Raw genomic sequence first — 12,401 nt, 5'->3', positions numbered from 1 at the left:
AGCTGGACTCTCTACAGGGTGACTTGTTTCTAGCTGGTCTCTCTATAGGGTAACTTGTTTCTGGCTAAACTCTCTACAGGGTGATTTTTTTGTAGCTGATCTCTATAGGGTAGCTTGTTTGCAGCTAAACTCTCTACAGGGTGGTTTCTTTATAGCTGAATTCTCTACAAGGTGACTTCTTCTAGCTGATCTTTCTACAGAATGATTGTTTGTAGTCAAAATCTCTACGGGGTGATTTGTTTGTAGCTGAACTCTCTACAGGGTGATTCGTTTCTCTCTGATCTCTCTACAGAGTGACTTGTTTCTAGCTGATCTCTCTATAGGGCAACTTGTTTGTAGCTGAACTCTCTACAGGATGGTTTCTTTGTAGCTGAACTCTCTACAGGGTGGCTTATTTGTAGTTGAACTCTCTACCAGGTGACTTCGTCTAGCTGATCTCTCTAAAGGGTGCTAGCTGAACCCTCTACAGGGTAATTTGTTTGTAGCTGAACTCACTACATGGTGGTTGTTTGTAGTCGAAATCTCTACAGGGTGATTTGTTTGTAACTGAACTCTCTACAGGCTGATCTGTTACAGGGTGCGTTTTTGTAGCTGGACTCTCTACAGGGTGACTTGTTTCTAGCTGATCTCTCTACAGGGTGATTGTCTGTAGTCGAAATCTCTACATTGTGATTTGTTTGTAGCTACAGGGTGATTGCTTGTAGTCGAAATCTCTACAGGGTAACTTGTTTCTAGCTGAACTCTCTACAGGGTGATTTGTTTGTAGCTGAACTCTCTACAGGGTGATTTGTTTGTAGTCGAAATCTCAACAGGGTGATTTGTTTGTAGCTGATCTATCTGCAGGGTGACTTGTTTCTAGCTGAACTCTCTACAGGGTGATCTGTTTGTACTTGAACTCTCTACAGGGTTATTTATTTATTTATTACAGTGTAAAAAGCAGTGACAGACAAAAGTTATTTGTTTGTAGCTGAATGCTCTACAGGGTCAGGGTGGTTTCTTTGTAGCTGAATTTTCCACAAGATGACTTCTTCTAGCTTATCTCTCTACAGGGTGACTTGTTTCTACCTGAACTCTCTACAGGTGATCTGTTACAGGGTGATCTTTTGTAGCTGGACTCTCTACAGGGTGACTTGTTTCTATCTAAACTCTCTACAGGCTGATTTGTTTGTAGCTGAAATCTCTACAGGGTGATTTGATTGTAGCTGAGCTCTCTGCAGGGTGATTTGTTTGTAGCTGAGCCCTCTACAGGGTGACTTGATTGTAGTCTACAGGATTACTTGTTTGTAGCTGATCTCTATAGGGTAGGTTGTTTGTAGCTGAATGCTCTACAGGGTAGTTTCTTTGTAGCTGATCTCTCTACAGGGAGACTTGTTTCTAGCTGAACTCTCTACAGGGTGATCTGTTCGTAGCTGAACTCTTTACAGGGTGATTTGTTTGCAGCTGAACTCTCTACATGGTGGTTTCTTTGTAGCTGAACTCTTTACAAGGTGACTTCTTCTAGTTGAACTCTGTGACTTGTTTATAGCTGAACTCTCTTCAGTATGACTTGTAATGTTCTGAATCTCTACAGCGACATATTTGTAGCTGAACTCTCTACAGGGTGACTTGCTTGTAGCTGAACTGTCTATAAGATTAACTGTTTGTAGCTGAACTCCCTACAGAATAACTTGCAATCTAATAGAATTCTATAATGGAGTAAGTTATAAACGTAGCTGAATGCTCTATTAGGGTGACTGTTCTATTAGAGTATCACACATTTGCTACATGTAGTTGGCTTATGAATCATAACTGAGTGGTTTGTACTCAGATTCTTGTGTACTACTGCAAGGACTTTCTACGATGATTATTCCAGCTACATACTGATTTTTAACTCACTGTTCTAAGTGGTTTGCCTGGTAAGCGTGAAAATTATTGGTATTTTTATTCACTAATCTCGATCATGCAATTGTTACACACTGTTGGTTTCAAGTCATATCTCCATGATCTTTATTTTGATTACTTTCAAACCACCAAAAGGCACTCCTACGATGTTTGATCTATCCACAAACTGATTTTCAACCCATTCCATGTAGCGGTTTACCCTGTAGTCGTGACAACAAATTGATCTTGTTTTACACGAATGAGTGGTCAGAAATCCTGAACCATTCATTGGATTTTCACCACATTTGATACTAGGATTCGCCTTTGGATTCCCTTTACGTGTGCCATAGTTCAAGGCAATTGGATAACGCATTTGTGTTTTATAGCAATTTTTGTAAAGCGTGCGAAAAAATGAAGAAAAAAACGGAAAAAAAAATCGAACCTTTGGCCATTCGTATCTTGGAAATGGCTGGGGCGATTCCCTTCAACTTTGACTCTCCTAACTGGCGGGCAACTCTGCAGAAATTTTGGTTCCAATCGGATAAGGGATCACAGAGATACAAAGGTGTAAAAATAACATTTTCTTTCTTCCTGTCAATATAACCACAGTGTGGCGAGCCAGCTTCTTGGGCTGTATGACACACTATCGTGTGTCTTGATCTTATCTGTGCATTATGATGAAACCTGTAGTATATCAAGACACACGGTAGTGTGTCGTGCGGCCCAAGAAGCCGGCGCGCCACACCGTGAGTATATTGACAGGAAGAACGAAAACGTCATTTTCACACCTTTGTATCTCGGTGATCACTTATCTGATTGGAACCAAATTTGCTACACAGTTGCCCGCCAGCCAAGGGAGTCTACATTCCAAATTTGAAGGAAATCGCTCCAGCCATTTCCGAGATACGAGCTGCCAAACTTTCGTTTTTTTTCTTCGTTTTTTTTTTCTTCTTCTATCTTCTTCTTCGTCTTTTCGCACACTTGCAAAAATTGCTATAACAAGCAAACGCGTACTCCGATCGCCTTGAAATTTGGCACACAGAAAGGGAGTCCAAAGGCGAATCCTAGCATCAAATTTGGTACAAATCCGATTAATGGTTCAGGAATTATGACCGATTATTCGCGTAAAACAAGATCGATTTGTTGTCACGCCTACAGGGTAAACCGCTTCATGGAATGAGTTGAAAATTGCTATGTAGATGGAGTAACCATCGTAGGAGTGCCTTTTGGTGGTTTGAAAGGAATCAAGCTAAAGACCACGGAGATATGACACAAAATCCAACCTGTGTCACAATTACGCGATCGATTTTTAGGAATAAAAAAGTATTAGTTTTCACGCCTACTAGGCAAACCGCTTAGAGCAATGAGCTGAAAATCGGTGTATAGCTGGAATAATCTTCATAGAAAGTCTTTGCAGTAGTACAGAAGAATCGGATTACAAACCACTGAGTTATGATTCGAAACCCAACTCCGTGTAGCAAATGTAAGATCGAGATACTCTAATAGAACAGTCACCCTAATAGAGCATTCGGCTAATTTATTTATTCCATTATAGAATTTTATTACATCACAAGTTATTCTGTAGGGAGTTCAGCTGCAAACAGTTAATCTTATAGATAGTTCAGCAAGAAGACAGTCACCATGTGGAGAGTTAAGCAAATATATCACTATAGATATTCAGAACATTACAAGTCACACTGAAGAAAGTTCAGCTATAAACAAGTCATGCACTGTGTAGAGAATTCAGCTACAATTAAGTCACTCTCTAGAGAATTCAGTTACACAGAATTCAGCTACACACAAGTCACTGTGGAGAAAGTTCAGCTACAAACGAATTACCCTTTAGAGTGATCAGCTACAAACAAAACACTTTTGCAGGGTGTTCAGCTGCAACAAATCAACCTTTAGAGCGATCAGCAATGAACAAATCAGCACAAATCTACCTGTAGAGAGATAAGCTAGAAACAAATCACCCTGTAGAGAGTTCAGCTACAAAAAATCACCATGTAGAGACATCAGCTAGAAACTAGACACAATGTAAGGAGTTCATCTACAAGCAATCACCCTGTAGAGAGTTCAGCTAAAACAAATCAACCTGCAGAGAGATCAGCTACAAACAAATCACCTTATAGAGAGTTCAGCTACAAACAGATTACTTGTAGAGAGATCGGCTACAAACAAATCAACCTGCAGAGAGATCAGCTACACGCAAATCAACTTGTAGAGAGATCAGCTACAAACAAATCACCCTGTAGGGAGATCAGCTAGAAACTACACACAATGTATGGAGTTCAGCTACAAACAAATCACCCTGTAGAGAGTTCAGCTAAAACAAATCAACCTGCAGAGAGATCAGCTACAAACAAATCACCTTATAGACAGTTCAGCTACAAACAAATTACCTTGTAGAGAGATCGGCTACAAACAAATCAACCTGCAGAGAGAACAGCTACACACATATCAACTTGTATAGAGATCAGCTACAAACAAATCACCCTGTAGAGAGATCAGCTACAAACTAGACACAAAGTAAGGAGTTCAGCTACAAGCAAATTACCCTGTAGTGAGTTCATCTACAAACAAATCAACCTGTAGAGCAATCAGCTAGAAACAAATCACCCTGAAGAGAGGTCAGCTACAAAAAATCACCCTGTAGAGAGATCAGCTAGAAATAAATCACCCTAAAGAGAGGTCAGCTACAAAAAAATCACCCTGTAGAGAGATCAACTACAAACAAATTGCCCTGTAGAGAGATCGGCTACAAACAAATCAACCTGCAGAGAGATCAGCTACACACAAATCAACTTGTAGAGAGTTCAGCTACAAACAAATTACCCTGTAGAGAGATCGGCTACAAACAAATCAGCCTGTAGAGAGTTCAGCTAAAACAAATCAATCTGCAGAGAGATCAACTACAAACAAATCACCTTATAGAGAGTTCAGCTACAAACAAATTACCCTATAGAGAGATCGGCTACAAACAAATCAACCTGCTGAGAGATCAGCTACACACAAATCAACTTGTAGAGAGATCAGCTACAAACAAATCACCCTGTAGAGAGATCAGCTACAAACTAGACACAATGTAAAATTACTAAGGAGTTCAGCTACAAGCAAATCACCCTGTAGAGAGTTCAGCTACAAACAAACCAACCTGTAGAGCGATCAGCTAGAAACAAATCACCCTGAAGAGAGGTCAGCTACAAAAAATCACCCTGTAGAGATATCAGCTAGAAACAAATCACCCTGAAGAGAGGTCAGCTACAAAAAATCACCTTGTAGAGAGATCAACTACAAACAAAACATTTTGCAGAGAGTTCAGCTACAAACAAATCAACCTTTAGAGCGATCAGCAACAAACAAATCAACATGTAGAGAGATCATCTAGAAATAAATCAACCTGCAGAGTGATCAGCTACAAACAAATCAGCTTGTAGAGAGATCAGTTACACACAAATCAACCTGTACAGAGATAAGCTAAAAACAAATCAGAGTTCAGCTAAAACAAATCAATCTGCAGAGAGATTAGCTACATACAAATCACCTTATAGACAGTTCAGCTACAAACAAATTACCTTGTAGAGAGATCAGCTGCAAATTAATCAACCTGCAGAGAGATCAGCTACACACAAATCAACTTGTAGAGAGATCAGCTACAAACAAATTACCCTGTAGAGAGATCAGCTAGAAACTAGATACAATGCAAGGAGTTCAGCTACAAGCAAAATCACCCTTTAGTGAGTTCAGCTACAAACAAATCAACCTGCAGAGAGAACAGCTACACACATATCAACTTGTATAGAGATCAGCTACAAACAAATCACCCTGTAGAGAGATCAGCTACAAACTAGACACAAAGTAAGGAGTTCAGCTACAAGCAAATTACCCTGTAGTGAGTTCATCTACAAACAAATCAACCTGTAGAGCAATCAGCTAGAAACAAATCACCCTGAAGAGAGGTCAGCTACAAAAAATCACCCTGTAGAGAGATCAGCTAGAAATAAATCACCCTAAAGAGAGGTCAGCTACAAAAAAATCACCCTGTAGAGAGATCAACTACAAACAAATTGCCCTGTAGAGAGATCGGCTACAAACAAATCAACCTGCAGAGAGATCAGCTACACACAAATCAACTTGTAGAGAGTTCAGCTACAAACAAATTACCCTGTAGAGAGATCGGCTACAAACAAATCAGCCTGTAGAGAGTTCAGCTAAAACAAATCAATCTGCAGAGAGATCAACTACAAACAAATCACCTTATAGAGAGTTCAGCTACAAACAAATTACCCTATAGAGAGATCGGCTACAAACAAATCAACCTGCTGAGAGATCAGCTACACACAAATCAACTTGTAGAGAGATCAGCTACAAACAAATCACCCTGTAGAGAGATCAGCTACAAACTAGACACAATGTAAAATTACTAAGGAGTTCAGCTACAAGCAAATCACCCTGTAGAGAGTTCAGCTACAAACAAACCAACCTGTAGAGCGATCAGCTAGAAACAAATCACCCTGAAGAGAGGTCAGCTACAAAAAATCACCCTGTAGAGATATCAGCTAGAAACAAATCACCCTGAAGAGAGGTCAGCTACAAAAAATCACCTTGTAGAGAGATCAACTACAAACAAAACATTTTGCAGAGAGTTCAGCTACAAACAAATCAACCTTTAGAGCGATCAGCAACAAACAAATCAACATGTAGAGAGATCATCTAGAAATATATCAACCTGCAGAGTGATCAGCTACAAACAAATCAGCTTGTAGAGAGATCAGTTACACACAAATCAACCTGTACAGAGATAAGCTAAAAACAAATCAGAGTTCAGCTAAAACAAATCAATCTGCAGAGAGATTAGCTACATACAAATCACCTTATAGACAGTTCAGCTACAAACAAATTACCTTATAGAGAGATCAGCTGCAAATTAATCAACCTGCAGAGAGATCAGCTACACACAAATCAACTTGTAGAGAGATCAGCTACAAACAAATTACCCTGTAGAGAGATCAGCTAGAAACTAGATACAATTTAATGCAAGGAGTTCAGCTACAAGCAAAATCACCCTTTAGTGAGTTCAGCTACAAACAAATCAACCTGCAGTGAGATCACCCACAAAAACGCACTTGTACAGAGTTCAGTTACAAACAAATTACCCTGTAGAGAGATCAGGTAGAAGAATTCACCTTGTAGGGAGTTCAGCAACAAAGAAACCACCATGTAGATAGTTCAGCTACAAACAAATCACCCAGTAGAAAGATCAGCTAGAAGAAGTTACCTTGTAGAGAGTTCAGCTACAAACAAATCCCTGTAGAGAGATCAGCTAGAAGAAGTTACCTTGTAGAGAGTTCAGCTACAAAGAAACCATCATGTAGGGAGTTCAGCTACAAAGAAACCACCATGTAGAGAGTTTAGCTGCAAACAAATCACCTGTAGAGAGTTCAGCTAGAAACAAATCACCCCGTAGAGAGATCAGCTGGACGAAGTCACCTTGTAGAGAGTTCAGCTACAAAGAAACCATCATGTAGAGAGTTCGGCTACAAAGACACCACCATGTAGAGAGTTTAGCTGCAAACAAATCACCTGTAGAGAGTTCAGCTAGAAACAAAATACCCTGTAGAGAAACCAGCTAGAAGAGGTTACCTTGTAGAGAGTTCAGCTACAAAGAAACCACCATGTAGAGAGTTTAGCTGCAAACAAATCACCTGTAGAGAGTTCAGCTAGAAACAAATCACCCCGTAGAGAGATCAGCTGGACGAAGTCACCTTGTAGAGAGTTCAGCTACAAAGAAACGATCATGTAGACAGTTCAGCTGCAAACAAATCACCCTGCAGAGAGTTCAGCTACAAAAAAATCACCCTGTAGAGAGTTCAGCTAGACGAAGTCACCTTATAGAGAGTTCAGCTATAAAGAAACCATCATGTAGAGAGTTCGGCTACAAAGACACCACCATGTAGAGAGTTTAGCTGCAAACAAATCACCTGTAGAGAGTTCAGCTAGAAACAAAATACCCTGTAGAGAAACCAGCTAGAAGAGGTTACCTTGTAGAGAGTTCAGCTACAAAGAAACCATCCTGTATATAGTTCAGCTACATTTCAAGTCACCCAGTAGAGAGATCAGCTGCAAAAAAAATATCCTGTGGGGCATAATGGGCATGTAATAAATATATGTATATAATTTGTAGAATTACTAATAAAATCAAAAATAATTGAAGTACTAAAATTCTTCTTTAAGTTCTTTTCTTCTTCCTGTAGTAAAGAAAAAAACACATGTGTTAAAAAAGCCCCAAAGCCAGCCATAGGCCGGCTTTGCAGTATACAAATACAAAAAGAAGTGATATCTAATCAAAAACAGCCAAGCTGTAAAAAAAGGTGCGGCCCTCAAAAAGGCCATGGTGAAAAAAGATGTGAAATCCAAGGTGGCGGCCAAGAAATGGCTGTGATGGTAGGTTAATGGTTACATTTTAATAACGACAATTCAGGTGAATTTTGTGCCGCTTGGTCTTGGCACCAAATTCATCTGAATTGTTGTTATTAAAATGTAACCATTAACCTACCATCACAGCCATTTCTTGGCCGCCACCTTGGATTTCACATCTTTTTTCACCATGGCCTTTTTGGGGGCCGCACCTTTTTTTACAGCTTGGCTGTTTTTGATTAGATGTATATAGCTGTTACAACAACTATAGCCAGGTGTTAATTTATTGAAAACCTTGATAATAAGGCCACTTTGTTTATGGCCAGATTAATGAAGTTTTCATTAATAAGGCCACCCCACTAATAGGACCACTTATTGTGGGTCCCAAAGGTGGCTCTATTAACGAGGTTTCACTGTACTAGTATGTATATGGTAAAACCCCTCCATTCCTAGGACCATAATAAAGTGCTCATATTACAGAAGCCACAGAAGTATCTTGGTCCAAATGTATGTGCACCACTAGAGTGGGAGTATAACTAGGCATCCTGATTAATAAGGTGTCCAGGTATCCCTTTAGAGGAGTTCTGTTGTACAGTACGTTCCTATGCAGCCACATATGCAACTTAAATAGGGCTAAGTCCACTACAGTGGGATTCAACTTAATCACGAAGGTATTTCTGAAGAGATGGTGCAACATTCATATGATATGTTTATGGACACATGGTAGTCAGATCTGTAATTGAAATTCAACCTGTCTAATAAGGACCATTTTGGATTTGCTAGAAAGGGTTGATGCTTTGGTGCTATACATTAATATCCAGTTATAGAAGTATAAATTAACTGAAGCACATAGGTGGTCTTTCAATACAGGTGGTCACTAATATAGGTTGCACTGTACCTAGACACCTTCACTCTGTAAGACAAACTTGGCATGGCCTTGTTGTGAGTGGTTATTGGAGGTGTACAGTCCCATACAGCAACAATAGACTACAAAATTCCACTACATACCACAACATAATTCATTATATCTCTTGAGCCCATTGGGATCCCACCACAAAATTTTATCAAATATAGACCATAACCCAATCATTATTCACAAAAAATTTGAAGACTTTCAAGCAGCCTTTTTCAAAGTATAAAGGATTTAAGTTTTCAATAAAGTACTTACGAACCATAATTAAGTAGATATCCCATAATTTAGGGATCATTGGAAAGGTCAATCAACAGTCTTCCACCAGTGAAAATTGTGTTTAAAAACATTTACACAGTGCGAAGTTACAGTCGATTTTGTAACTAGAGATGGACCATTTTTTCACGAAATATTCAAAATATTTGTGGCCATAAATCAGAAACTATGGGGTGTAGCTACCTGTTTCATTATCCATACAAATAAGCCATTACAGCAGTTAAGTTAATCATTAATTTCACTGGTAGCAGTGAGAATTAGTTAGAATTAGTGTTACAGTGTTGCAGTAACTAGTATTGATGCTGTAATAATTGTGATCTACTGAGCAAAAACCGGCCATTTTCATAAAATTCCATTTTGCTAATAGGTAGAAATGCATTTGTCACATGAAAATTTTAAGTACGTTTTAATCACTCTGGTATGCAGTGAAACTAAGCTCAAATAGCAAAACTATATCAAATTTGTCCTGTTCATGGAGAGTTTTGTTTCGTATTCGTACCGCAAAAGGCATGTGAGTTATGAGAGTGTATGCTTGTGCATTATGAACAATGCCATGTGTGTATATGTTAAAGCATAGCCTTACTCATGCTATATGAAAAATAAAGTACTAGGCACACGGCCGAGATGCTAATAAAGCACTCGGCTTCGACTCGTGCTTTATTAGCGTCTCGGCCGCGCGCCTCGTATTTTATTTTTCATATAGCACGAGCAAGGCTATGCTTTAAATGATTTATGGAACTTTCTAGTCATGTAACTTCACCATACACTAGGACTCGTAATTAACACGCGTTGCACGAATTATTAGCAGCCTGAATGCACACAAACTAGTTTAACAAAGTAACTCACGCGTATTTCACCATAATTTGGCATGGTAGACGTTCATCACGTATTTTGGCAGGTTTTGCTTGCAACCCACAATCAATTTTATTGGGAGTCACATGGTGAAATATTTCCGTGATATCTCCAGGACTTGTCCGTTTATATTAACAAACGTAACAGCAACATTACCTTCTCCCACCCATCATCGAAGCATTTAGGTGTGTCTATAAAAGCAATCCAGTGGTAGAAATCGTATTGGCTGGGGTGATTGATCACTCAGCACGGCGAGGCTATCAGCCTTCACCGGCTTGGGTGATTAGTCATACTGGCGTGAGCCCCGTAGGCTATTAGCCTGCACTAGAGCATGTGGGCAACTATGCTTTATTGCCCACAAAGAGTGCTTTATTGAACGAATAAAGCACTCTTTGCGGTGCAATAAAGTACTCTTTGTGGTCGATGAAGCTGTTGGCCGGCTGAGAGTGTACTTTATGAAATTTAAAGTACATTTTCCCTTTGATCTCGCCTACGCAAAGTTCTATAAATTAACTTAAAGAGCTACCTATATTTTGGTACAAACAAAACAGCTTAACTTACATACCAGAGTACTACAAGTATCATTACATCATTATACAAACACATACCATCATCATCAATGATAATTCCAATAGCTTGACCAGGATCACCATTTCTGACACCTATTAAATAAAATGCACTTTGTACTGAGAATGATAATCTAAAATTTTCATCTATTTCTCCAAATGGATCATCAATAATTTGAATAGCAGTATAAGATCTGGTGGCCCCAGGTGGAAATGAGACGCGATAGAGTCTTGAGACATAATCTACACCTCCTGCAATTTAATTGCGTTCATAAGATAACAAAATATAAACAAACGCAACCTTCAGCAGACATAGGAACAAGTCCCACATCAACAGTTATTGTTTGATCAACACTCCTACTAAGTTGGAGTCCAACGCGCATCGATCTTGTTCCTTCAATTGCACTGAAAGATTTCTCTATGAAACTGACTTTAACCACTGTAATAATAATAAGAATAAGAATTATGCAAGTGAGTACATATGAAGTATTAAGAGTGGGTATGTATCACGCTGCAAATATAGGCACACCAATATGAACACTTGCTAGCATTCTGATTTAACATAATATTATTGGCAACAGAAATTGCCGATTTTGAAACTGATGTTTTGTGGTAGTGGATTACATATAAACATAAAACACTTTAATTACAATAACTATAAAAAGCTTAAAAGGTGGTTACCAAAACCTTTTGGAAACAGACAAAGAAGACTTTGGAAAAGGTGGCAAAAAGAGGTCAGCACAAAGAATTACATAATATGTCCCAATTCAGGACCCAAACCCTTGACTATTATCAACAAATTTGTATTTATAGTTCATGTTTTGTCCACAGTGCTGCAAAGTTAGCAGTTGTAGTATTAAATTTTAACTACAATGATGTCACCCTCGCAATGGGATACAACTATAATTTACGTATCAGTATCAGTACTGATATCGGTAATAGAGGTGTATCGATAGAGAAATTTTAAATTGATTGGATATAATCCAATATACTAAGTCTAAACACTGATACCGATTCAATATACTGATATAACAAAGTGTAGTAGACTTGCGTTGATTATGCCATCATATTTTTTGGCATAATAGGGGATGAAAAGCATAAAGCATAATGCTGGCATAATTCAGAGCATAATGGGCAGATTTCTGCCACCATAAGTATAGCTTCAGCTATAACAGTCACAAAGTCAAGGGCTAACCTGTTTTGGATGGTGAAATGATTCCTGACAATGAGTAGAAAATACACTACAGTCTTACTACATGTTTACATTTGACGGAATGAGTGTTTTTCATTGTGGGTTTGAGTTTTATAGGACACGTGCAGTCATGTGCCAACTAATACCAAGGCATGGCATAGCAGTTTAGCTGAGGTTCAGTCACTGAATTTGGTGTTATATAACGTGTCTCATCATCTGATATTGGATAAAATGTGATATGATGATTATGATTATTGGAAGCTCGATTGGAAGACAATACAATAGAAGCTTGAATAGAAGCTCTGATGATAATAAAGTTAGTGTTGAG

At 38.7% G+C, this 12,401-nt stretch overlaps 1 protein-coding gene across 1 annotated transcript in view; it reads right to left on the bottom strand.

Annotated features, from left to right (window-relative positions):
- LOC136254997 (adhesion G-protein coupled receptor V1-like) overlaps positions 1-12,401 on the bottom strand; it is a 128,874-nt gene that overhangs the window by 35,254 nt on the left and 81,219 nt on the right. The window contains exons 19-20 of the mRNA XM_066047718.1: positions 11,183-11,320; positions 10,924-11,133 (exon numbers count right to left, since the gene is read on the bottom strand). Coding sequence (XP_065903790.1) covers positions 10,924-11,133; positions 11,183-11,320 — 348 coding nt within the window. The remainder of the gene's footprint in view (positions 1-10,923; positions 11,134-11,182; positions 11,321-12,401) is intronic.

Source organism: Dysidea avara, chromosome 5 (assembly GCF_963678975.1).
Source record: "Dysidea avara chromosome 5, odDysAvar1.4, whole genome shotgun sequence".
Classification (NCBI taxonomy): Eukaryota; Metazoa; Porifera; class Demospongiae; order Dictyoceratida; family Dysideidae; genus Dysidea; species Dysidea avara.
The sequence above is the reverse complement of the archived record's forward strand: the minus strand, read 5'-3'. Positions and strand labels throughout refer to the sequence as shown.